At 54.7% G+C, this 25,346-nt stretch overlaps 1 protein-coding gene across 1 annotated transcript; it reads left to right on the top strand.

The window, feature by feature from the left end:
• The first annotated feature begins 7,318 nt into the window (after positions 1-7,318).
• Positions 7,319-18,787, top strand: HSPB8 (heat shock protein family B (small) member 8). The gene is made up of 3 exons (XM_037156243.2): positions 7,319-8,134; positions 14,024-14,087; positions 17,748-18,787. Exons 1-3 carry the CDS (start codon positions 7,765-7,767, stop codon positions 17,905-17,907), a joined length of 594 nt encoding a protein of 197 aa, XP_037012138.1. The 5' UTR covers positions 7,319-7,764; the 3' UTR covers positions 17,908-18,787.
• The last annotated feature ends 6,559 nt before the right edge of the window (positions 18,788-25,346 follow it).

A 25,346-nucleotide genomic window follows, 5' to 3' on the forward strand; every position in this document is an offset into this window, starting at 1 on the left:
AGAATAATACAACTTTTTAAAGGCAGTCACTGCGAGTGAGAACTTGTGAGCCAGAAAGATCTAGGTCTGAGCCCAACTCTGCTACTTCCTCACTGTGTGTCTATGCGTAAGTGGCTTAACGTCTCTGAGCTTCAGCTCCCTCATCTGTCCAATGGGGACAAGCACAAATCTCGTAAGGATGCCATGAAGATTAGTAGGGCTGATGCAGGTGAAGCACTTAGCCCAGTGCCTCATGGAGCTATTATCATTGTTACTAAGAAAAATTAAAAATTAGAGGGGGTCTCTGTTGCCCAGGGAAGCTCATGACAACTTTTTAGGGGGATTCCAGACCACCTGGGCAAAAGGTCAAACAGCCTTTGTTTATGCTCACCGTCCATCACCTTGAATCCCATATTCTCAAGAAAGTCTCTCCCAGCTTCTGTCCTCCCTAAGGATCTCCACTGGGCGGTCTCCCCATACTTATCCCCTCTGACATTTCACCCATAGTTGCCCCAGAATGGTTTCAACATTAGTTCCCTAGTGGGAAGGCAGGGGGCGCTGTTCAGGAGTTTCCACACCCTTGAACCTGGCTCTAAACCATTCTGTAACTATGGCCAACCTGTGGACAAATGACTCAGGGCAGTTTTTCTTTCTGCCTTTTTTTTTCCCCTCCATTGCCAATGAAATTTGTCACATGAATTCTCATGTGCAACACTGGTCCCTTTGACGATCTACTTTCAAATCTAAAACCAAAATAAACACCACCAACTACATCAAATAGACTCATATTTTGTCACCACCTGCCGCCCCCCCACCCCAGCATTTTGCCCTGGCTGGTGTGGCTCCGTGGACTGAGCGCCAGCCTGCAAACCAAAGGGTCACTGGTTCAATTCCCACTCAGAGCACCTGCCTGGGTTGCAGGCCAGGTCCCCAGTAGGGGGTGCACAAGAAGCAACCATGCATTGATGTTTCTCTCCCTCTCTTTCTCTCCCCCTTCCCCTCTCTCAAAATGAATTTTTAAAATCCTTAAAAAGATATATCGGCATTTTGTTGCAGAAAAGTACGTATTTCCCACCAGTTTCCCAAAGGAACCCAAGTCGGAATTGTCAGCAAAGTCTGTTTGACTCTCTCAGGATCTGGCAGTTTCTAGTTGCCTCCCAAAGCCATCCCCCCCCTTCCATGGCAGTGAAACACCTTGACTTTTACTGAGTCCACAGCCACCCAGAGTGAGGCCTGGATTTCCCAGCCTCCCTGGCAACCAGGTGTGGCCTGGTGACTAACACTGGCCAATGAGATGTAGGCAAAAACGTTTGCATGGTAGCTTGCAAAAATTTCTGCCAATTTGTGTGTGCGTGTTTTCCTCTTTCTTTTTCCTTCCTTCTTTTTGCTGGATGGAATGTGGACGTGATGGCTGGAACTCTAGTGGCTCTCTGGTCCATGAGGTGGCTGTGGGAGTGGAGCCCATAGAGACAAAACAAGGAGACGAGAAGGTCTCAGGCTCTGGACTCGGTGGGGCAGGAAGCCCAGGCCAGCACCACATGGGGCGTCTCTGGACTGTAACGTGAGGGAGAATAAAACTCCGGTGTTACTTTGGCTGTTACTCACAGCCAACGCCAAGCGTATATTCATGGGGAAACTAAGACAATCCCCCAGAAGGAATGTCTTGTTTATTTCTCTCTCCTTGTCCACCTCTGCACATCCTCCCCAGCAGCTCTGACCTCCCCCACCTCCCAGCACGAACCGTGAGAACCTTCTCAGACTGAACCTGCCCAAAAGCTGTCATTCCCGGACCTAAAAAAACAACCACCTGTTTCCAAAGCAGTTGCTGGGTGTCATGGTCACCAACTGGTCAAACCAGCTCTGCCCTCAGAGATAATCTGAGAAAGGGACCGCCAGCGTCACACAAGTCAGCTCTCCCTCCCCCGGGTCGCAGGGCCACCCTCTGCCTAATTGTCTCATCGTGGCGAATGCAGGTCCCAGACTGTGAGGAAGGGGCAGCAGCCCTTCCCCAGCCAAGTCTCCTGGTGGAGGAGATGACGGTTTATCTCTCAGAATGATGGAAGCACTGAGAAAGTCCTTTGGAAGTGACACCAGCAAGCACAAAGGACAGAGTGAGGAAGACCATTCATTCATCAGGGTCATCTGGGTGACACCATAGTTCCAAATAAGTCCATGACTTCAGAGCCTTGGAAGAACGAAGGCTTATTTCTCACCTGTGTGCATGGTGGACCAGCAGGGGCACGCTGCCCATTGGTGGTGTTGGGGACTATGGTGCCCAGGAAGGGAAATCGCCCAAGGGTCCTGCCCGGGGGTCTCCCGTGGGCCACTACAACAAATGCTTTGGACCCGAGGCCACACACGGCACTGCCACGCTCCACTCACTGGCCACAGCTTGTTACCCGGCTCCTCAAAACCACAATAGCATCAGCAAGCGAATGGCGACCTACCACCTGCTCAGCATTTGACTGTGTTCCAGTTTCTGTGCCCGGAGCTGTTCTCGGGGTCAACAACCCCAGCTTGAACTTTCAGACGCAAGGGCCGGCCCTCGGCCCTCACGGCCCTCACGTTCTAGTGGAGGAGGAAGACGAAAGGTGAGAGGGGTGTGGCCCGTGCCCATCAGGCAGGGGCAAGCACCACGAAGCAGAGGAAGTCAGCTGCTTTGGGAGAATGTGACTTTTTTAGGTCAAGTGGCTGGAGGAGGTTTCTCTGAGTAGGTGAAATTTAAGTGGAGTCACAAAGGGAGGGAGAGACCAGCCCTGTGGCGATCTGGGGGAAGGGTCACAGACAGTGGTGACAGCAGAGGGTGGGGGGGGTCCCAAGATAGGAATTCGCATGGCTCTTCTGCCTGAGAGACACAGAGGGGGTCCCTGGGACTCAGCACAGTGAGCAAGGGGTGGATGGTGGCAGAAAACCGGGACAGAAAGGTGACCGGGAGCCTGCACTTCCTTCACCAAACTGTTCAGTGCCTGCAACTGCTGTAATTGATGATTTGGTTCTTTATTTATAGACAGACATGAGAGCAAAGGCGTTTGTCTCATTCACTCTCTGCTCCGTCTCTGGCCCCTCAGCTGGTGCTTGGCATATCTGAATTAATAAATCTACGTGCGTGGGGGAGTGAATGGGCTGCGGCACATCCTGGCTGGGCAGCTAAGGGCACAGGCTCAGGCTTTTCGACAGAAAACAGGCTAAGGACACACTGCTGGCTGTTGGGGCTGCCAGGAGGGTTTGGAGGTGAGGCACATGCGGCCTTCGGTCGAGCCTGGCACAGCACGGGCCTCGCCTAGTGGCGGGGATCATCGCCACTTTGTTGTTTCAGCTGTCATTCCCAGGATCATACGGTGGTTAGGAGCCAGACTGCCTGGATCTGAACGTCTACTCTGTGTGACCTTGACCCGGTTATTTGACCTCTCTGTGCCTCAATAGCATCATCTGCGTGTGGAGATAATAAACCCGCCTCGGAGCAACCTGGGTGAGGATGAAACAAGTTGGCATCTACAAAACACGGCTGCTACAAAACATTCCATCTTTGCTATGTTTCTTGTTATCGTGATTATTATAATTATCTGTGGAGGTGGTCGGAGGACGTGACCCCCCGGAGAGAATTCTGGAGACAATAGTAAGAGGACATTAGGACTCAGTAAATAAGCATCACCTTCACAGCAGTGTGAGGGCGTGGACTTGTTTCGGGAAGGACTCTGTGGGTGGTTTATTTCACTGTATTTGTTAATCATTTGTTTTCATGTGGGTGCGCGGCACAAGACAGGGCGCTAGGCTTGAAGTTCAAGCACCCCTGGGTTTAGAACCCACAAGTGGGTGGCCTTGAACAAGTCGTACCATGCGCTGAGCCTCAGTTTCCTCATCTGTAAAAGGGGGTGATGATGACAGGAACCTCTGTGGTGAAGACTGAATAAAAACCTGCTCGGGAAGCATTGGGAAGGCTGGGTGGTTGGTCCCTTCTGAGCCCTGTGGAATTTCAGTCACTATTCCAGTGTTCCCATGCGTGGAGCCTGTCTCGTGTGGGTAAGGCAATTCCGACGCAGGGTTGCGGACGCATCTACTCTGCCCAGGTCTGCTGGGCTCCTGCAGTGCACCCGGCACCCTTCTAGGCAAGGTTGGGGGGGGGGTGGCTACTTCTGTGCACAAGACACGCAGAACGCTACCTCAGGGAGCCAAGCGCACTGGCAATGCCAGGAGTATCACTGGAGGGGGTCTGAGAAAAGGAAGGAAAAAGGCGTGAGCGGATTCGCCCCCATTTGCTGCTGGGTGTGCCGCCAGCTCTGGGTTAGACCACGAAGCTGGAGACCAAGGGAATGGGAGGCCACCAGGATTTGTCCCTGTGCCCAGGAAAAGAGTTTCAAACCCCTGCAACTGTAGATAAAACAGGACGCCACAAGGCCACCATGCAGAAAACCGTGTCTCCCTGGGAGTCGCAGAAGCCTGGGGCTCAGCCCTTCCAGCCCCTGCCCTGCCATGGCTGGACCGCAGGTGAAAGGGAGGGAGGCGGGAGGGAGGGAACAGGGGTTCCTGACTGCGGTGGGAGGCAGAGGCTCAGAACTGGGCGGTCCACAAGCCTGTATTTTTCCTGCCCAGCACCACCTGTGTGACCTTTGGCCTCTCACCCCTGGGTTTCTGGAATGCAGGGTAATATCACCCTCACCCAGACTGGTCTGTTTGAGGATTAACTGTGATCCTTCTCGTGTGAAAGCCTCCCCAGGGTGACAGCCAAAAGAACCCCTATTCCAGGGCCTGGGGTCTGATGTGCCCCCACACCCTCCCCAGGGTCTCTCCTCCCCTAGGAGAACAGGTGGGAGGCTCCCGGGCCTGGCCCTGTGCTTCCACCTGGTGACGGCCCAGGGGGTTTATTGTCTGGTCTCCTCCTGTGATAGCTGGCTCCTCTGCCGGTGGCGGGGCCAGCAGGGAGCAGCCACCTCCCTGCCCAGCTTCCCCAAGCAGAAGGCTGGCCTGTCCCCACAATGCAGCGAGTGTCCAATGGCACACAGGACAGCAGGTGTGGGGGTGGATCATGGGGCAAGACCTGGGCAATGCAGTCCCATTCTAGTTGCTGCCGTGGGCTCCCCAGTCCCACTGGCTCAGGTGCGGATCCTCAGCCAGCTGCGTGGCCCTGGGTAGGTAGCGTTACCTCTCTGAACCATGTGAATTCAGTGGGTTATAAACAAACGTGCTGAGCCCCGGACTTGGTTCACAGTCAGTGCTCAGGAAATGTGTGACCACGACTCTAAGAAGCGGTACAGCCAAGGGGCCAAGAGCCAAACGGCCCAGGTTCAAATGCCAGCTCTGCCACTTGAGAGAGACTACGTATTTTGTGGTGTATAACGTGCACCCACGTTTCATGGAGAACCATTTATATTGATGCGGAAGTAGTACTACCCACGTACAACACGCATCCTTATTTTTCCCTCAAAAATGTGGCAAAGTGTGCAATATACACAGCGCAACATAGCATATACACAGGCAAGTCGGGCTGTGTCTCAGTCTCCTCATCTGTAAAATGGGAATAATGACAGTCCCTTCCTTGTAGGGTCATGGGAGGGTTGGGTGAGTTAATATACATAAACTTAAAATGCTCAGAATAGAACCTGGCACCTGGAAAGTGCCGGGTAAATGCTGACGATGCACGCGTCTGTTTTCCAGCTGTGCACCCTGCCTCCCCTCCCCAGGGCCTCGGCGCTGAAGTGTCCTCGAAAAGGAGAAGGATCAGGCCACTGAGCTTGTGACCCCGCTTCCTCCCCAGGCTCCGCAGGGCTGTGGAAGGGAGGCCTGGAGAGGAAGGGGGGTTCTTCCCAAATAATCCCACTTGCTAAGACTCACCCATCAACAAACACCATCCCAGCAAAAACACACCACTCCCTCGGACCCACAGGCAAACCCACCCGGCCCCAGCCCAGGCCCTGGGCAGGCCAGCTTTCCCCTCCAGAGCACCTGGCCGCCCTCCCCTCCCAGCTCCACACTCAGCCAGCCCTGCCAGAGCGCTGATTACAGAGAGGGCTTAGGCTTCTCTGCCCAGCTGTGACGTCAGCCGGGAGCTTCTAGCCTGATGATCTCACCCTGAGTCAAGTGGGGACCCAGTCACTGAGCTATTGTGGTGGAGGGGTGGTGGGGTGGGGGGTGGGCCTCAATCTCCCCCTGTCACCTGGAAGGCGGAGGCGGGTGAGGGCCTGGGCCACTCAGCTGAGCATGGATCAGGGATTCGGAACCACCACGTCCCCTCCCAGGCCTGCCGCCCCACAGCTGCACACACACGGGGCCTCTGTTTCCTCACCTGCAAAACAGGGGCAGGGGGACGCCCCCGTGTTGTGGTGAGAGCCCAAGGGACTACCGTCTGCAGCTGCTCCCCACAGCGGCCGGCAGGCAGGCACACGGAGGCGGCAGGAGGGGATGGGGCTGATGCCGTTCTCCTTGTTATTATTTTTAGCAAACGGCCTCATGCTCACCCTGCTCTATCATCAAAACGATTTCTCAGCTGATGACTCACTGGATTCCGTGGCACCCCCACCCCACCCCGCAAGGAAGGCAGGGCCCAGACCCAGAAGCCCACGGAGGCAGAATGGCATGCCTCAGATTGCCCACCTGTTGGGGACCGATCAAACACTGGAACCCAAGCTCAAGGAGCCTTGCCGACCCCGTGTGGGCACAGCACCTGTTGCTCAATTTCATGATTCACAGATGTCATAATGGTAGAAGCTACCCTTAGTGACTGCGACGCACGGCAGTTTCCTCGTCTGGAAAGAGGGATGATGAGGCGGATTCATGTTTGTGAAGCACTTAGAACGGCCCTGGCACTTGGGCAAGCCCTGTGCAATTGAGAACTCAGCGTTGACAAGGCTGGAGCGCCAGTCTGAGAAGTGTGTGGGAAGCATCGCCTCCACGAACAGGCTGCTAGGACCGAGGTTCACTTTACAGGTGGGAAAACCGACAGCTCAGAGATGCCCGGGAACTAATGGGACTGCCCCCAGCAGACACTGAAGGAAGGACTGCAACCCAGGGCCACTGCCTTCAAATCCACAGGGCTCCCAGATCTCTCCTTCCCTCTGCAGGTCCCCAGGGGGGAAGCAGGATGCAGCCCACTCTGGGGAAAGTATTTGCAGAGGGTGACCTGAGCCTTCAGCCAGGCCGAGGGTTATTAATAGCCAAGTCTAAAGCGCCGGCTTGGGAGGGCGGGGCTCTGGGGCAGGGAGCAGGAGGGCCGAGCTGGGCGGGGCTGGAGGGCGGAGACTGTCCGGGAGGCTGGCTGAGCTGGACTCCGAGGCCCCTCCCAGCCTCCCTGGGAGCCCATCCGGTCCCACACAGATTCTCCGGGGCTGGTTCATCACCTCCAAATACTCCTGTGACAGGAGGCGCTAGCAAAACCCGCCTCCAGCCCCTAGCGGCAATATATATACGGTTCCCGGCCCAGAATGCAGGAGAAGTTTCTAGGCCCGCCTCTCCGGGGGTTATTAAGCTCTTGGCTCCACTCTAGACTTCAGTGGCCCTGGCTGTGAGCCTGGACAGCCTGGGAGGACAGTGGCTGGCGGATCTCTGGTGAGGCACTGTGGACAGGGGCTCTCTGGGATTCTGCAGGACCGGCCAGGGGTCGCCTCTGGTGGCTGGAGCGTCTTTGGGGGCCTGGATCCCAGTCTGGTGCACACCTCCGCCCTTGGCAGTGGATGGTTCAGTGATTTTTGAAGCTTGGAAGGCTAGCCCACCCACATCACCTTGCTGCGTGAGCCTGGCCAGGTGGCCCCCTCTCTCCCAGCCTCTGTCTTGCTCTCCAGCTCAGCAGCTGCCATGGCTGATGGCCAGTTGCCCTTCTCCTGCCACTACCCCAGCCGCCTGCGCCGGGACCCCTTCCGGGACTCGCCCCTCTCCTCCCGCAGCCTGCTGGATGACGGCTTCGGCATGGACCCCTTCCCCGACGACTTGACTGCCTCTTGGCCCGACTGGGCCCTGCCCCGACTCTCCTCGGCCTGGCCAGGCTCCCTGAGGCCGGGCACGGTGCCCCGGGTGCCCACGGCCACGTCCAGGTTTGGGGGACCTGCTGACAGCAGGAGCCCCCCGCCCTTCCCAGGGGAGCCCTGGAAAGTGTGTGTCAACGTGCACAGCTTCAAGCCGGAGGAGCTGATGGTGAAGACCAAGGACAGATACGTGGAAGTTTCTGGTGAGTGGGGGCCCAGGGGGAGGGAGAAGGGGGTGGGAGTTGCGGGCCCCAGCCCTGGGAGGAGCCGGGAGGACTTTCCTTAGAGGGGACACTATGACAGCATGACCCAGGTGACTTCAGGACTCAGGAATGCAGCCCACAGAGGTTATCTTTAGGGAAGAACTGTCCCCTCCTGGCGTCTCCAGGAGAGACCGTCACCTGGCTTAGCTGCAGGGGCCCAGGGCCGGGCCTCAGGGCGCCACTGTGTCACTCAGAGAACAGGCAGGAAAACGGAAACCAAGATGGGTATTTCGACAGAGGATTTCGTACAGAGAAGAAGTGAAATAGATAGAGAAGGAATAAAGAGACAAACAAGAAGTGGGGTTCCTTGCACCCCACCCAGCCTTGCGACATAGTCCAGAAGGGCGGGTTTAACGGTGAGTGCTGATAGTGGCAATAACCAGCATAGGTTTTGAGGGGAATGTACCCCTCGTCCCAGATAAGAAACCGAGGCTTCCTGGTCACTTTAATGTTGCTCATAGGTAACCTGGACTGAGCGCTTAGTGCCTGCTGACGCCACACTAAGTGCCTTATCAGTAGCATCTCAGTAAATGCCACCAGAGGACCTGGGTCCTGCTGGTCTCCTCTTTTTACACACGAGGAAACTGAGGCGCAGGGAGATGAAGGTAACTCTCCCAAGGCCACCGAAGAGTCGGATCCAGGCTGTCTGGAAACTGGTCCTTTAAGCACCTACTAGGTGTGAAGGGCTAGGTGTGAACACTTCTACTCCTTCTCCCCAGTAACCCTCACTCTGAAAAGCAGAGGTGTCTAGTCCCATTTCGCAGCCCAGACTGAGACCCTGGCGGGATCTGCCCAAGGTCACGCTGTGAGTCAGCAGAAGGAAGAGTCTGGGCCTGCCCTCAGCTCCAGGCGCAAGGCCCTTGTCACCGCAGGTCCCAGCCGGGGAGGGAAGGCTCTGGGCAGCAGGAGAGAGGAGGCTGGAGTCTCAGCCCCTGTTAAGAGAAGCTTTCTGTCGCTTCCCTCCCAATTAAAGCGCCATTAAAAAGCGCTGTTGCCCAGCAGGCTCTGCCGGCCAGAAAATCAATAAAAGCCATTGTGGACGCAGGCTGGGCAGGGACAAGCCCTGGCAAGGAGGCGTTCGGGGGAGTTTCAAAGCCTGGCCGCTGGAATTATAAGCCTCAGAGGTTCTGGTGGGTGTGGTGGGCCAGGAGACAGGCTGGGCCCCCTCCCCCTCACCCGCTGATGGAGGGGAGCTGGCCAGGGCTCTCTGCTGGGTTGGAGGGGGTGGCGGCCAGGCCAGAGTTCTGCACCGGCTCCACCGTTAATCAGCAGGATGTGCAAACATCTTAACTTCTCTCTTCGTTGCCTAATCTGGAAATTGGGGTCCAAAGGGCAACACGGCATAAGGATTATTGTTTTAAATGAGGTGAGGCATGCGCCGAGTGTGTATATAGTACCTGAAACACAGCGGGTATTGTTACTGAAGTTGATGCTGTGGTTAGAAGGCTGGCCACACAGTGAGACCCCAATAAATCATAACTGGTAGATGGTCTTTGGGACCTGGGTTCCAGTCCTGGCTCCGCTCTTCACTCTCCGGGTGGATATAAACGAGAGGGCCTTTTCGCCACTCTGAGTCTGTTTCCTCACCTTCAGAGGGGGGACCACAGTGATACCGCTCCCATAAGGCTGGAGGGGAGACCAAGTAGGTGCAGGCCGTATATAATGAACGCAGGGTGTCCGTAAAACGGAGCTGGTGATGGTGCCTGCCTGGGCGTCCACAAAGGTTGTCAGTTATCACCGCTCTCTCTGTTTTAGTTACGGTTCCAGAGGTTTCCACCCCAGGTTGGGGGCTGCCCCATGGCCCTTCCAGGAGACCTCTGTCCAGCCTGGGTTTTTCTTCGCCCCCCCCATCCCCCTTTCTATCAAACGGGGCTGGCAGCTCCAAGCCGAGATCCCCAGTAAGCACCTTGCTAATCCAGGGGCTCTGAATGAGTTACGGAGCCTCAGCTTCCACATCTGTAAAACGGGGGTCGCTGAGGAACCTCAGTGAGACAAAGACAGACAAATGGGACAGAAAAATGAGCCAGAGCCTTTTTGAGTTGTAAAGTTCTCACACGCGTGCACTTAGCGCCCTCAGCTTGACGAACTCCAGGTCCTCGGGGCTGCGTACAGACTCTCATGAAAGAGGTTTCACAAATCTGATCGGTATCAGAGGCCCCGTGTAAAAGCAACTTCCAGGGGAAGTCAGAAGTCAGAGCCAGCCCCTGACCCCACACCACACAATGACAGGCCTGGTCTCCCCCAGGCACCTGTGCGGGCGCCGTACTCACTGCCTATGCAGTTGGCTTGCTGGTTCCTCCCATGGAATTCTAGGGAAATACGGGTAGATTGGTTACACCCATTCTACAGATGAGCAAACTGAGGCCCAGAGAGTGTAGCTCACCCAAGATCACCCACTTCCCCACAGCAAGGTCTGAAATTCAAAGCCAGGCCTATGGAGACAGCCCCAGTCAGGGCAGCTGGACCTGCCTCAGACTGTGTGGCCCTCGGCTCTACCACTGGTCCCGGGAGCAGCTGGACTAGATCGGTATTGGCCAAACTGGGAGCTTTAAGATGTCACAGGCCTCTGAGAAATGGATGGAGGATGGGGGCCAGCACCCTAGAAGGTGCCACGTGAAACCAAATGAAAGCTGGATCTCCTCAAGGTGGGACTTAACCGAGCCTGAGCTTACTCGTGGAGTCTGGGACTCTCTGAGCCATGGCCTGGGCTTACCTGAGCGCATTCAAGTGTCCAGAGCCAGGGAAGTGTGTGGGGGATGCTGAGCTAGGAGATTTCCACCACGCCTCACACACTCCCCCCACCTGCCTGCTGCCACCAGCCAAGAAATGTTCCCTTCCTGGGCCACTGGGCCAGGCCCCGGCCAAGGAAGGGACTGGAAAGCCCCGAGACCTTAGGCTGGCCCCTTCTCCCAGGCCCTGTTCTGACATTAATCCCAGGGCCTCTGCCTGCCCTGGTGACAGGACCTTCTTTCCTGTGCTGGGCCGGTGCCTCCCCCGAAGCCCTGGCGCCCACAGCCCTCTGAGGCTTGCCCAGCAATGACTTGTTGCTGCCAGGGCCCCCAGCTTCCCAGCTTTCGGATGACTTCTCTCTTTTTCCCCCCATTTTTAATCATAATATTACTTTTCTCTGTTTACCAAAATCAAATATTTCCACAAAGAAAATGTAAACAGGAGAGCAAAATACGAGTTGCCAAATCACTCACCATCCTTCAACTGCCCCTAATAGATATTCGAGTGACATGCAAATTAAGCTTCAAGAGGAAACTCCTACCACCTTCCTTCAGCCAGACTGACCCCCTCCGGGCCCCCCCCCATGGAAATCTAGGAGCTGGCCCTGCTCAGAGGGCCTCTCCTTGAACCCCAATACCTCACTTCCAGGGCACAGGCAGGGAGGGTTAGCTTCTGAGGGGCAGTTCTGCCCCCAGACATCAAAACAAACCACAGGTGTTTGCCTGCACGCAACACACAAAGCCATTCAGTGACTCATTCTCGTTCGCTTCTCACGGCAACCCAATAACTAGGGTGTTGTTGTCACCCCTACTTTAGAGAACAATAAACGGAGGCCGCTGTGAGGAAAGCAGCAATATGCCAGCAAATGTCAGAGCAGGGACACAAGTCTGAAGCCCTGTACCTGCCTTCGAACCTTGGCTCCAGCTTCTCCATGCTGTGTGACCTTGGGCATATCACTTAACCTCTCTGAACTTCTGTTCCCTGTCCGCGAACTAGCAGTAATAAAAGTGCTTGCTCTCTAAGATTACTGTGATATACGTGAGTTGCCGAGTACAGCGGCTGACACCAAAATGTGCTTATGAGTTTGCTGTTATTATTCTTGTCCTCCTCGCCCTCCGTCTTTGTTGCCCCTGGACACCAAGTGTCCAAAAGGACTGAGTCAGAGGCACTGGCCCATCCCCAAGGGAGGCAGGCCTCCGGAGGCCCAGGCTTTGGGTACCAGGGGACAGACAGTGCACGTCTGGCCACCCGCCCGGGCGCTGGGCAGCTGGTGGTCACGACTTGGCAGATCAGAATACACTCTCAGGCCATCAGCACATTCACAGAATAGCATGTTCTGGCGAGCCCGACACGGCAGCTTTAAAACCGTTTCCTGTAAACGCGCCCCTTTCTGCTCAGCCGGTGGAAGGGACAGAGGGAGGTAGTCTTTCCGGGGGGCGACGTAGCCATACGGATGAACACCTCGAAATTCTAGAACTCAGAATTTATGCCAGAGAAGCCGCCGGGCTGGGGGTGAAGATCTAGCTACAAGAATGTCCAGTGCAGTGAGGTTCTTTCCAAGGCCAGGAACTGTCTCAGCGCCCGAATACGGGGCACTGGTGACATCCTGCCCTTGTATGTCCCCACAACGAATGCCGTGCCACCGTTAAAAATCATGTTGAAGGACGTTTGCCATGATACAGAGAAATGATACTAACGCGTCAGCAAAACATAAAAACAGGTTTCAAGTGCATTGTATACACGGATCTCATTTGATAAAATATACGATACACATCTATACTATGTAACATTTATGCCTTTCTAAATAACTGAAAGAAAAGTCTAGAACGGATGCAAAAATATCAGTGCTTTTCTCACAGCAGTGGGAGTCTGGGTGGTTGGAACTGACTTTTTTCTTTATTTTCTACATTTTCTATGTACACATGCATTATCTTGTAATCAGGGAAAAATTAAGAAAGGGATAGTAAGAAATCGTTAAAAAGCAATTAATCATGTAATTACCTATAAATCATCAGTTTTTCAGAATCTGTAACCAGGCAAAACACTAGGTCTCACAAGGTCATTTACAGTCCATTCCCAAGCCCCCCAGAAGGGGGCCCCTGTGTAAATGAGGGTCCCTGGCCCCGGCATGTGGGCCCACAGATGAGGTGAATGGCTTCACTGGGCACTAGTCCTTTGTTCAGAGAGAAGTTGGAGATTCTCTCTCCACTTAAAAAAATAAGGATGAGGAAGGGCCAAGAGGCTCAGAATTTCTTACATAAATTGCAATGTGATAGCCATTTGCAGCCCAGGCCTCCTGTAATTTCATCTTTCTCCCTCCGAAGGATAGAAAAGAAAAGAAAAACCCCGCCCCTGCATGCTGGGGCAGGCGGAGGTGCGGCAGGTGGGGTCTCACGTGCAGGGTGCCTTCCTCTAAGGAGGCTGGACGGTCTCCGTCTGCAGACTGAAGCCTCGTTTCCAGGAGGTTCTCTCAGTGCCTGGTGCAGGTGCTCTGACTCAGAGAACTAACTGGGAGCTGGGACAGGCAGAGAGGCATCAGATCCAGTGCTTAGCTTAGATGCAGAGAGCTGGTTCAAGAGCCCAGGGCTGCCGCGAACCCACTGGGAGACCCTGGACCCAGCGCTGGGCCTCAGTTTCCACACCGGTAACCAAGGGAGAAAGAAACATCCCCAGAGCTGGGAAAGGGCCCTGTGGGGGGTGAGGCCAGCTGGGTGGCCAACCAGCCCCACTGCTCCCCTGCCACCCAGTCTGGGATGTGAGGCGCAGGGCTCTGCGGGCTGCTTAGGGGAGTGAGTGGTATCAAATGCGAGACTTAAAGGATACAATGAAACACATGGCCAGTTTCTGTGATTTCCCAAGACCAACACGTAATTGTCTGCCTCCTGAGGTCAAGGCCTCCTGCCCCGTCCATTGTCTTATCTGAGTTTCTCAACAGCCCGGGAGGTGGGCTCAGGGGAGGGACCCGAGGCTCAGACAACTGGAGTCCCCAAGCCCCTCAAGCAGTCGGGGACACTGCCCGGTCTCAATGCCAGCCTGAGTCCTCAACAGCCGGAGTCCTGGGGACCACATCCTGACACGTGGCCTTCCTTTCTCCTCCAGGCAAACACGAAGAGAAGCAGCAAGAAGGTGGCATCGTGTCCAAGAACTTCACAAAGAAAATCCAGTAAGTGGCCCGTGGATTTCTGGGTTGGGGGGTGCAGGGCAGGGAGGTGCCTGGGACCTGAGGTCTGGGGTCTGTCCCCTCTTGGGTGTGTCTCCTGTGAGACTTCCCCCACTCAGGGCAGGGAATTGAACCCTCACCCTGAAAAGGGAGAAGACGTCACAGCAAAGAATGCTGTGAGCTGCAGCGGACCACCAGGCTGAGCCCAGAGGGGGAACCCCACTGAGGCCCCCCTGGGGTTCCTGCATCGGGGAGGAGGCAGCGAGGTGCTGATGCTTCACGGGCCCAGCTTTTCTCTACTCAGCATCATCCCACCCACCATCTGCGCTTCTGGCCCCAAAGCCTTTGTCCAGTCACGGTTACATCTGGCCTTTGTTTGCAGAGGCCAAATGTCACCTTTGTTTGAAGAAGAGACATTATCCTCCCTGTATTGTGAGGAAACTGAGTCTTCTACAGGTGAAAGAACACTGAAGTTAGAATTTAGAACAGCCCCAAACTGACCCCTGAACTCTGGGCTCAGTGCTCATTCTTGGCCCAGGGAGGCCCCTTCCTCGTCAGTAAGAGGGATGGACGGTCGCTCCAGCCCCGTGGACGCACCGATTGAAAATGAGATTGCGGCGCAGGGATCCACCCACAGCATCACCTCACAAATGGCAGCTTCTTATTACTATTATTGTTGCTGTCATTGACTCTTAACTCCCCCCCCCCCCAGCCCTGATGAGGATTCTGTCCGTGCCTGACCCACCGCCGCCTCTGAGTTCCCAGAAGCTGTGACACTTCCCAGCAAGGCGAGCACTAAACTGCTTCTCTTTGCACTGGCTCGCCTGCCGTCCCCAGGATCAGACATTGCTAGGGGGAGCGAAAGAACGAAAGGAGAGGGAGGGAGCTGATGTGTCTTTCAAGGGCTCACATAAGGTCTCCTGATGGAGTCACAGGCAGGACGAGGCCGAGAAAGGGCCTGAGCCAGAAAGAAGTCGGCGGATTAATCATTTCACAAAGGCCATTTTCATGGATTTCGCCATCTCTGAGGCCTCCGGCAAAGCAGCTTGCTGGGAGTTACTGGACCAGATAGAAATGTGTAAGCCTGCAAGACGGAGCGCTGCTGTTCTGCTGGGGCCCAGCCGCCGAGCCGGCTGGTGGTTACGATGGTGGCCGAGCCTTTGCCCTGAGCGCCCCAAGGGCCCTCCTTAGCCAGCCCGCCAGCCCAGTCTGGTCCTGGACCCTCCAAAGCTCCCCACATCCCAGCAACGGAAGGGTCCCCAGGACCCTCCTCTGTCACCGTGGCATGAATCCCTTTGTTCTGGGGGGTCGGCTGCCTGTTGTTAATATTTTAATCTCACCGCGGGTGCTGGGAGTCGTGGCCACGGGGAGCGGAGCTTCTGTTCCTGCGCTTCCTTGGGGGCGGGCTGGGCCGGGTACGAGAGGACGTGTGTGAAGCATTTAGCACCAGGTATAGACTCAGGGCTCGGCCTGTGGGGAACCTCCAAACCAGGTCAACCTGGTCAAAGACCTCGACCAAGTCTAGTCCCACCTCTGGGCTCAGTGTCCCCATGTGAGAAGTCATAGCACTGTACCGGACATTCAAGAAGATTATTTCGGCCTCTGATATTCTCTGGTTCAACAATACCACCATTCGTGCTAAAATAGTCACAGCTGTCCAGCTGCAATGACAAGCAGGCACTTATAACACTTACACCATCCGGCACTTCCTGTACGGCAGGCGCCTAACTCTCAGATACCTGTTCCTAAGAGGCAGATACTTTTTCCACCCCCTTCCCCAGCAGGAAGTAGGCTCAGGGAGGTGAGATCATTAGCTTAAGGCCACACAAACAGAAAGGGCTAGAATCCGCACTCAGGTCTGCCTGCCTGTGATGCCCGCACTCTGGACCACAGCCACCCAGTCACGTGGCACCAGGTGCCCATTGGGTTGGCATGCAAACGGTTAAAGAGTTGGCCCATCCCCAGCAGCCAGGGGGCGGGCCAAACACTTGGCCTTGTCTGGGCTGTAACAGCAGCTCCACTTGGCAGGTGCCCCAGTTCCCTCTTTCTCTTCCCTCCTTCCCAGCAGGCCCTTTGTGAATGTCCCTGGCCCCGATTTGGTAGGTGTCTCCTGGGCACAGGCAGCTCAGGGGGCTCCAGGTTGCTGATCACGGCAAAGCGCTCCCCTGCCCCTCTAGGAAAAGCCGTGCCCATGACCACGGGTCTCTCACCCAGACCTGTAGCCTTGCTCTCATGACAGGTACAGCCCACTGGGCCAGGGAGCTCTATGGTGATTGAACCTTCCAGCTTTCTCCTCTCCCCACCCCTTCCATGGTCCTTTTTTTTTTAAGTCTGATGGCAGAGAGGCAGTAGAGCATCACAGCTACTCTGAGTTCAGAGAGTAGGATTCCAATTCTATTCCCCTCTGCTGCCGGTCAGCTGTGTGACCTAAGGCAAAGTGCATCACCTCTCTGACCCCGGCACACAGAGAATGCACAGAGGTCCCTGTTTTCAGGATTTCTATTAATAATGGCAGCCCAAGGGACTGTCCTCACAATTCGGATGGTTTGTTGAAGAAACGATGTCCCAGATAGCCTCGTTTGCCCTAAACGACCCCAAACTCACGAAAACAGCCTCAGAACTGGAGCCAGAGTTGGGTTCAGAAACCCCGTCTCTGACACTTGCTCGCTCCCTCACGGAGCGGCCATTCAGCTTCCCCAAGTCTCTGTTACATGTGCTGTACACCTGGCGTATCAGTTCCTACCTAGGAACCATTCCTGGCCCATGGTGAAGCTCGAAGAAGGCAATGCCCTTAAATGTGCTTTGGGAACAAGACATTTGTCACCTATGGCAAAGTGCTTCAGATACGCCCCAAATCATGGCTAGTTCTAAGCCTCACGTAGCATACTGGCATCTGAAGTCCAGCCACGCAGCCAGCCTGACCCCTTTAAACTGCCGACTCGCCTATGTCACCATTAATCCCACCGGTCATGCACACGGCAAGTGAAAATGCGTCACCTGCTATAAGTCACTCCTTATGTAGGTTCTATAAAGGGGAGGCCATGGTGGCCATTTCCGCCGGCAGCTGGTCAACTGTGGGTGCTAAGTGGGGACCTCAACCTGGGATCGGACCCGCGGGCCACCGCTCCCCTGTACATGACTGCTGGGGCGGCACGTGCCCATTTGCAGAGCATGTTCCGATTCCTTGCAGACGGCTCCAAAGCTTCAAACACTATGCAAGTTTCCTATTGTGACGTCCACTTTGCCGAAGAGGGAACAAGCTCAGAGCAGTTCAGAGACCTTCCCAGGATCGCACCCAACACTGGATGCATGAAAAGCCTAATCTCTTATCAAAAATATTTTTCTTTCAGTCCTGGCTGTTGTGGCTCAGTGAATTGAGTGCCGGACTGCGAACCGAAGGGTCGCCAGTTCGACTCCCAGTCAGGGCACATGCCTGGGTTGTGGGCCAGGTACCCAGTGGGGGGCGCACAAGAGGCAACCACACACTGATGTTTATCTCCCTCTCTCCCTCCTTCTCTTCCTCCCTTCCCCTCTTGAAAAATAAATAAATAAAATCTTTAAAAAACCCAAATAGATAAAAAAAAATATTTTCTTTCAAAGAAATAAAAGAATGTTTAAGCAGTATTGAAATAACAAATGAATAAAATCTTGTGCTTCTCCTAGGCTTCCTGCAGAGGTGGACCCTGCGACAGTATTTGCCTCGCTTTCCCCTGAGGGTCTGCTGATCATCGAAGCCCCCCAGGTCCCCCCTTACTCACCATTTGGAGAAAGCAGCTTCAACAACGAGCTTCCCCAAGACAGCCAGGAAGTCACCTGCACTTGAGACCTCAGTCTTGGCCCATCCTTGTCACTGCCCCGCTCCCAACCCCCCCCTCCCCGGGCTTCTCTGATTCCAGGGTGCATTATACATTGCTTTAGCTAAACTCATAGATGTAGTGTGACGAAAATGTTGGGGGTCAGGGTGACTCAGCCAGTCCCTAGGCAATGTAGTAGGTTTTTACACCAGAGGGTGCAGTTGGCAAGTCATGCTCGGTTGCGTTAGGCATTTATGCTGGGAGTTTTTCTTTCTTTACCTTTTCTATCTTGGTGAACATGTTGTATACTCAATAGTCGCAAAGCTTATAAAAGAGGATATAATATTTCACGCTGTATCTTACCTTGCAACTGATGGAAGGGTTGCTCTTCTCTGGGGACCTCGCATCAGCCAGATTCCTCTTCTGGGCTCCTGGTGCCCTTGCCTGCCCCCTGGTTGGTCCAAGGCGCCCGTGGGCTCACCTCACTGTTTCTGCAGCCATGGCCTGCAAAGGGTGATGAGACAGGTCTTACTTCCCCCGATGGGATTTATCCAAGAGTCACATGAAAACAAAGAGTGCCTTCTGCCCTGCGCCCAGGCAAAGCCAGCATGTCCCCAAGCTGACCGTCCCTGAGGACTCTGGAAGCCCCTCAGTTTACCCTCTGGCTAACGTCCCCCCTTTCTCGTGTCCCTTATATCTTCATAGGGGTTTTACAGAGGGGGCTGTCTCGAGACGGCTCCACCAGGAACCAAGCAAAGGCCAGGCAGCCTGGCAGGCAGGATAGTGGCATTGTGTGTCTGTGGGTGGGACGCGTGTGTCATTGTTATTTGAATTGTGCTGTTCTTTAGGAAAAAATAACAGTAAATAATAATAACAATAATAATAGTAATAAAGGAGCTGATGTTCTTAGCCTCGTGTGCTTCTTTTGATTGAGGAATTAAATGCTACACCACTTAGATTTCCTAATATCAGTTGAGAATGTTTGTGGCAGCCGGTAATAACACCCAACGAAGAGTGACTTAAATGACATCAACATGTATTGTCCAACTGTACAAGAAGTCTAGATATGTGATTTTGCAGTTATCTCTTCAGCAGTGATGCCACCAAAATCCCAATGTAGTTCCCTCTTCTTCTTCCGCCATCTCTGACAATTCTGCAAGGCCTCTCCTCATGTGGGCAAGGTGGCTGCAGCAGCTCCGAGCACCTCATCCTCGGGCGACAGTGCAAATGAACAGAAGGCAGGGGTGAGAGGGTCTTCTCATCTGGCATTACTCTCTTTGATCAGTTTGTGCTCTCTCCCAGGAGTTCTCAGCAGACTGATGTGACCTCATCCACAAAAACTGGGTCACATAAGCAACTGATCCTGCCATTAGCTGGGAAGCTTGGCAGAGGAGCCGCCAATGGGTTTGTGGGTAGCTCAGCTGACACTTTGATTTCCACCTGATGAAACATCTGACCTGACTAGTCAGTGCCCAGACATGACCCACAGAAACGATGAGATAAAGATCATTAAAAAATAAATAAAATTCAAAAACAGGCAGCAGGGTCATACGTGTATCCTGACACCAGTCCCTGGCAAAAGGGAAAGGGGTGGTCGTGACAGGCTTAGGTCAATATTGATTTACCCTCCAAAGCCGGGGACAGTGCGGCCCAAACAAAAAGAGTTTCCAGCGGGAGGGAGGGAAAGGGCTTAGTGCCAGAGAGGAGAGTCTTTGGTGCAGAGGCTGCCCCAGACCAAGGCTGTCCGGGGCACCGGACTGCGCTCAGGGCACTCAACTCAAACTGATTTAAGCAAAAGCAGGTATTTACTGGTGCACTTGGCTGTGAAGACCAGGATGTAAGTTTCCGCCTGGCGTCTGAGATGTCAGCAGAACTCAGTTTCTCTCCATCTTGGGGCCCTGTGGTGTTGGCTCCATTCCCTACCTCCCTGTGGCCCCCTGCCTCCCCTGCTCCTCGCCCCCCATGCCGCCATGTCCTCTCATGGGGTCACAAGATGACTGCAGTAGCCACAGGCCCACGTCCCTCCATATTCCAGTCCCCAGGGGGCAAAAGCCAGTCTTCTGGACCAGCTTGGGTCACATGACCATTTCTGAGCTCCTGCCCATGAAGTCAGTGCTTTGATTGGCCAGGCCTGGGTCACGTGCTCCATCCCTGGAGCCAATCCTATTTAATCTCACAACACCCTAGGAAGGAGATACTAATTTTACAGTGAAGAAACTGAGGCCAAGAGAGAAGAGGGGTGGCCTGGGCAAGTCACACGGTGAAAGCAGAACACGGACCTAAATGTTTGCTTTCGGAAGAGTTAGTGCGGAGTTGCTGGGCTGCTTTTTAAGAGCATCTCCAATGCCCTCAAAGCAGCAGAAATCGGTGACTATTTCCTGAGCACCTGCTCTGCTAGGTCCTGTGCTAGGAGCCGAGGATTTGGTGGCCAGTGAGCCACAGTGGCAGGCAGATAAAAGAACGCCAGGCGCTCACCAAACCCTTTCTGGGTGCGGGACGTGGTACTGAGGGCTTCGTGTGTATAATGACTCAGTCACCCTACAAGTCTGTGCAGTGGGCTCAACTCCTCTATTTGGCAGATAAGGAAACAGACAAGGGAGGGTTATGGGTGCTGCCCTAAATCACAGGCCCAGGACCATCACTGTTAACCATTAATCACCCTGCCTGCTTTCTCCCAACAAAGCACAGTGTTAAGTGTGCCTTACCTGAGTGCCACCAACCTGTGGGAAGAGAAGAGAGGAGGTATTTCCAGTTGGGGCTTTGCATGGGGGTGGGGGGTGGAGGCAGGGACAGGGATGGGTTACAGAAGAGGGGTTACTCCTGTGGGGTTGAAGGACTTGTGCAAACAGGGAGGGGGTGGGGAGACTCCTCCCAGGCCAAAGAAAACACATGAGCCCAGGTGAAAGGTATGTCCCTGTTAAAACCCTTTCATCTTCCCCCATTATTCAAAAGATTGAGTGCAAGCTTCCATGCTTGACTTACAAAGCCACGCATTATGGGTCTGTCCTCAGGTTACCTCTCCGCGATGCCCTACGCCCCCACCCTCACCATACAGCTCCACCTCACTTCCCACCGTTCTTCCAACCAGACAAGCCCTCTCTTGTGAAACTTTGAACATACTGTTCTCTTCCTCACTGGCCAGGCAGTTGGACCCTTCCCTGACCTTTCCTGCCCTGGCGATGACACCCAGGCCTCAGATGTATTTCAGCTCCAGGCCCAAGCAAGCCGCAAAACCAGGCAGGACCCCCTGCTGATGAATAGTCTACTGAGACCTCCCCTGATACCTCCACCTTCAGAAAGCAGATCACACCCACACCCACCCCCCTCCCACCGCCAGACCAGGCCCCAGCACACGCCCTCCTGGGCACACTCACTCGAATCTCCTCTTTGAGTGAATTTTCTTTCTCCTGAACACCAAGGGACCCCACGAGACTTGCAACCAGGGGAGCGATGGGCAGCGGGAGCTCATCCCAGGCTCACCGCCCCCGGACTCGTCTCCAAGGCCCCGTGTCCTCAGACTCTCCAGGGAGCTGACGCAGCCCTGCCTTGGCTCCCTTCCGTCCCATGAGCGGCCCCACACAGCCTCACTCTGCTGCTGCTGCTCTCCGAGCCCTCCTTGTTCCCCTGTCCCCAGCGTTAATAAGCTGACTCTCAGAGGCACCCGGACTCCATGCCGTGACATCGTGAGCCCACACACTGATCGGGGGAACAGAGCTAAAACCCTTTTCAGAGCCAGCTGTGTTTTCTCTCCATGACAGCCTTCGGTGATGGCTAACGGACTAGGTAGTCAGTGATCAAATGTCCATGTTTAACCGTATGTGCTGGCTGGGACTTTGTTGCACTTAGCAGTTAACCAGGAATGAATGAAGGGGACTTCTAACCCAGCCCTGAACCCACAGCCCGGTCACCAGGCTCTGACACCAGGAATGCAGAGGATGATGGACCGCATTCCGGAAACTCCCAGAAACGCTGGGATGGCGCAAGCCAGACCACCACTTGAGGGCTTTGAGATCCTTATCAGAACTACGACCATCCTGCTCCAAAAACCAGCGATGAAGACGTTCAACAAGACTGAAACCCCACAAGGACACAAATCCCAAGACCTGCCCATGCCAGGCCCCTTTTGCTCCTTCCCACGTTCCCTTCCGACGCTTCCCCTAGAGAAACTTGCTCCTGACAAGCTTACGGGAAGGTGGATTTAGGGTTTTTACCTGCCACCCCTCGGATCACTGGCACCTGACACTAATAAAAACACAAGGGCAATCAGTCCCTGCCTGTGCTTTTTGGCTGAGCAGTGACAGGGGGCACGAGCCCGAGACTCAGTCAACCTCCGGTTTCCACACCACCCGGCTGGCCCGAAACTGCCCCACCCTGGGCCTGGTCCCCTTTCCGGCAAATACTGCCTTGATGTTTGTTCAACAAATAGTTAGCACACACCTGCTGCACAGACAAGGCCCTGTACTGGGTGTTGGGTTACAGTTTCTTCAGGCTCTGAGAGCCGGGTGAGAGGAGGAGGAAAACACAGCTGTTAGGTCACCAGTTTCGGGCCACTGAATGGTGCGAGCATAAGTAGAGTGAGTGGAGAGGCTGCCTATCAGTAGTGCCAAGGCCAAGGGCATGGAGGGCCACACATACTTGACCCAGCAGAGTCTCCAGGGCTGGAAGGGGCGAGGGGCTGCTGCCCTGTACCAGGGAGGTGACCAGGGAGGAGGGCCAGGTGGCGGGTGGATGCAGAATCTAAAACAGGCTGCACAAAGAGTCAGCTTTCAACTCTTTGCATTGTGATATACAGCTCATCTGCCAGCCCAAACTTGAGGGAAGTCTTGTGCACCCATGGATGCTCCGTCTGGGTGGTCTGGGGACAACCCAGAGCAACAAGAATGGAGAGGAGACTTCTGCATGGGCAGGAACCTCAAGGGAGAAGGGACCATGAGAAAGCATCTCCTGAGACATCACCTATCTCTCGGCCAGGGCAAGGGATGGAGGGTGCCACAGTTTTATTTAAATATCTTAAGAGAGCGAGGCTGCACTGGAGAGCTGGACTGCTCCCTGGTCGACTACAGTTCTCTCAAGGCAGAGACCACATCCGGTTGGTCTCCACCGCCTCTCCCATTCCTGGCACAGATGCTGGCACACAGAAGGCCTTCCCCAATCACCGGATGCACGGGTGAATGCACTGAACGAATTAAACCCAGACTCCTTTCCACCGCCTTCAAAGTCCCGAGTGATCCGGCCTTGTCACCTCCCATCTCCCATGGCTCCTGTTCTTGTTCATGACACACAGGCCCCCTTTCTGTCCCTCCAACGCTCACCCCAGGGCCTTTGCACTTTCCATCTCTTTGGTCACCAATGCTCTGCCCCTCAGCTCCTCGCCTGGCCACCTCCTCCTGATCACAGTGTCCTCGGGTTTCCCCTCAAGCTGCACTGCCCCAGCTCTGTTCACTATGAAATACATCTCACTTCTGTTATGACCCCGAAGCTCTTCTCGGGGTTGTGCTGGCTTGGCTGCAACACACACATGTGTATTCAAGTCTCAGCTGCCCTCAACACACGTTGTGTCCATAGATACGCCCTAGAATGTGAGCTCCAAAAGGAAAGGGGCTTTCTTTCTCTGTCTTGTCCACCCCCTGTGTCTTCCATGCTAAGTGCGATGTTTAGGGCACCACATCATAAACACGCATTGAATGAATGGATGAATGAATGAACGCTGAGTGTGAGCCACCTGGGAAATTAAGCCAAAGGCACGATCTCAAACCCCAGGAACCCGGCTCATTGCAGTTTGGAGAGTTTCCAGCTTGAAGACACAAGCTTTGTCATCAGAATCAACGGTTCGGCCCTTCCCAGGAGATTTCCAGTGAAAGTGCAGAGGGACATGGCGCCTGGGCTCTCACCTCGATGGTGAGGCTGAGACGGATCGCAGAACCTGCTTCCCCACCCACTCCCTTGACCGCTGCGCAGGAAAATCTTATTGACAGCCTCCCTCCCCCTCCTCCCAACCGCCTGCCAGCCAGCCGCTGCCAGTGGTGATATATGGAGATGGCTTGATTTGACCTTGAAGGGAAGAAACAAATTAATGTGTCTCGAAATAAATTCCGGGAATCAGTGGCTGGCTTCTCCTCCACCCCCTCCTCTCAGTGCCTCACAAGCTGTGCATTATAATGTGAAAATCAATACTGTCTCTTAAACAAGTCAGGCCGACACCTGGAGCTGGCAGGGTGCGGGGCTGCAGCGGGGGGTCTTCTTCCTCCCAGTGTCCTCGGCCGGGGTGTTGTTGGACATGGAGGGCAGGGAGGCTCAAGGGCTGCTGTGCACTCTGCTCAATTTGTGGAGGGCTGGCCAGTCAACTCACGTGCAGGGAGGCCAGCCCACTGAACCCCAGCTCCCAGGCCCCTGGGTATGAATAGGCAGGGGCTACCTGGTGGGGAAGGGAAGGGCAGCCACGTGGAACAGCATTGCCGTGGCCATGCTCCAAGGATAACTAAGATTCGGGGAGGAGACTCCACAGCCAGCCGCCCAGTCCAGCAAATCAATGTGTATCGACTGAGTGCCTGCACTGGGCATTGATTCAATGGTATGTCCGGGTCTGATGGTGCCAAGGTCCGAGTACCAAAACGCTTCAGGGCCCCTTGATAAATTGCATCGTCTGAGCCTCCGAGTGCCCCCAGTGTCCCAGCCTGTGTTAAGCCTGTCTTCCTGGTCCGATGCTTTGATGTCTAGGCCTCGGTGACTCTGGAGGGACTGTCCCTCTCAAGCTCAGCTAATCCCTAGAGGAAGTAAAGGACTCTCCTGTGAACACACTTTTTGCATGGAAAGCAGCCGACCCAGATCGCACACTGGAAGCAGAACCTTTAGCACAGGGTTGCACCTCGAGCCACCATCTACACGCCCGAATCATCCCCTGTGCCGCCCCGGAGCCGCTGACATTGTTCAAACCGGCCCTTCCCAGGCCTGCTGACCCTGCCTCGCCTGCTCCTCCCCCCAGAAACCACCCTAAAGGCCCTTGTTCACATTTCCCACCACTCCCTGATCCTTCTGACCAACCCGGCTGCTTCCCCAAGTGGCCCCCATGGCCAGGCCAGCCTCTGCCTCACATGCTCTGTGAGCAGGACGAGCTGACTTTTCAATGGCAGTCACCTCCTGATCTTTTGTCCTTGCCATAACTGGAAAATTAAACAATGGGCTGTGCATTTTAAAGCATAGACTCCTCCAGTGATTTAGACTCCTTTTAAAGCATAGACTCCTCCACTCCTGGCGGTGAGACCAGTGAGCAGCAGGGCGGCCGTGAGGGCTCTGAGTTCTGACCCCAGCTCTGCTGCTCCCTGCTCTGTGCGACCTTGACCTCTTGACACTTGACCTCTGCGAGCATGTGTGTCATGGGTGATGGCAATGCAGGGCTGAGATTAAACATGAGCGTGCAAAGTGCTCAGCCCACAGGTGCCCCTGCAGATGGAGTCCATGGTAGTGGGGA

The sequence above is a fragment of the Artibeus jamaicensis genome, unplaced genomic scaffold (genome assembly GCF_021234435.1).
Source record: "Artibeus jamaicensis isolate MK-2021 breed Jamaican fruit bat unplaced genomic scaffold, CSHL_Jam_final contig_525, whole genome shotgun sequence".
Taxonomy (NCBI): Eukaryota; Metazoa; Chordata; class Mammalia; order Chiroptera; family Phyllostomidae; genus Artibeus; species Artibeus jamaicensis.

Bases quoted from the DNA above. Each gene is read 5' to 3' on its own strand.
- HSPB8 (XM_037156243.2), top strand. From the start codon at position 7,765: ATGGCTGATGGCCAGTTGCCCTTCTCCTGCCACTACCCCAGCCGCCTG. The intron at 8,135-14,023 runs GTGAGTGGGGGC...TTTCTCCTCCAG, and splicing joins CAGATACGTGGAAGTTTCTG to GCAAACACGAAGAGAAGCAG. The intron at 14,088-17,747 runs GTAAGTGGCCCG...TGCTTCTCCTAG, and splicing joins AACTTCACAAAGAAAATCCA to GCTTCCTGCAGAGGTGGACC.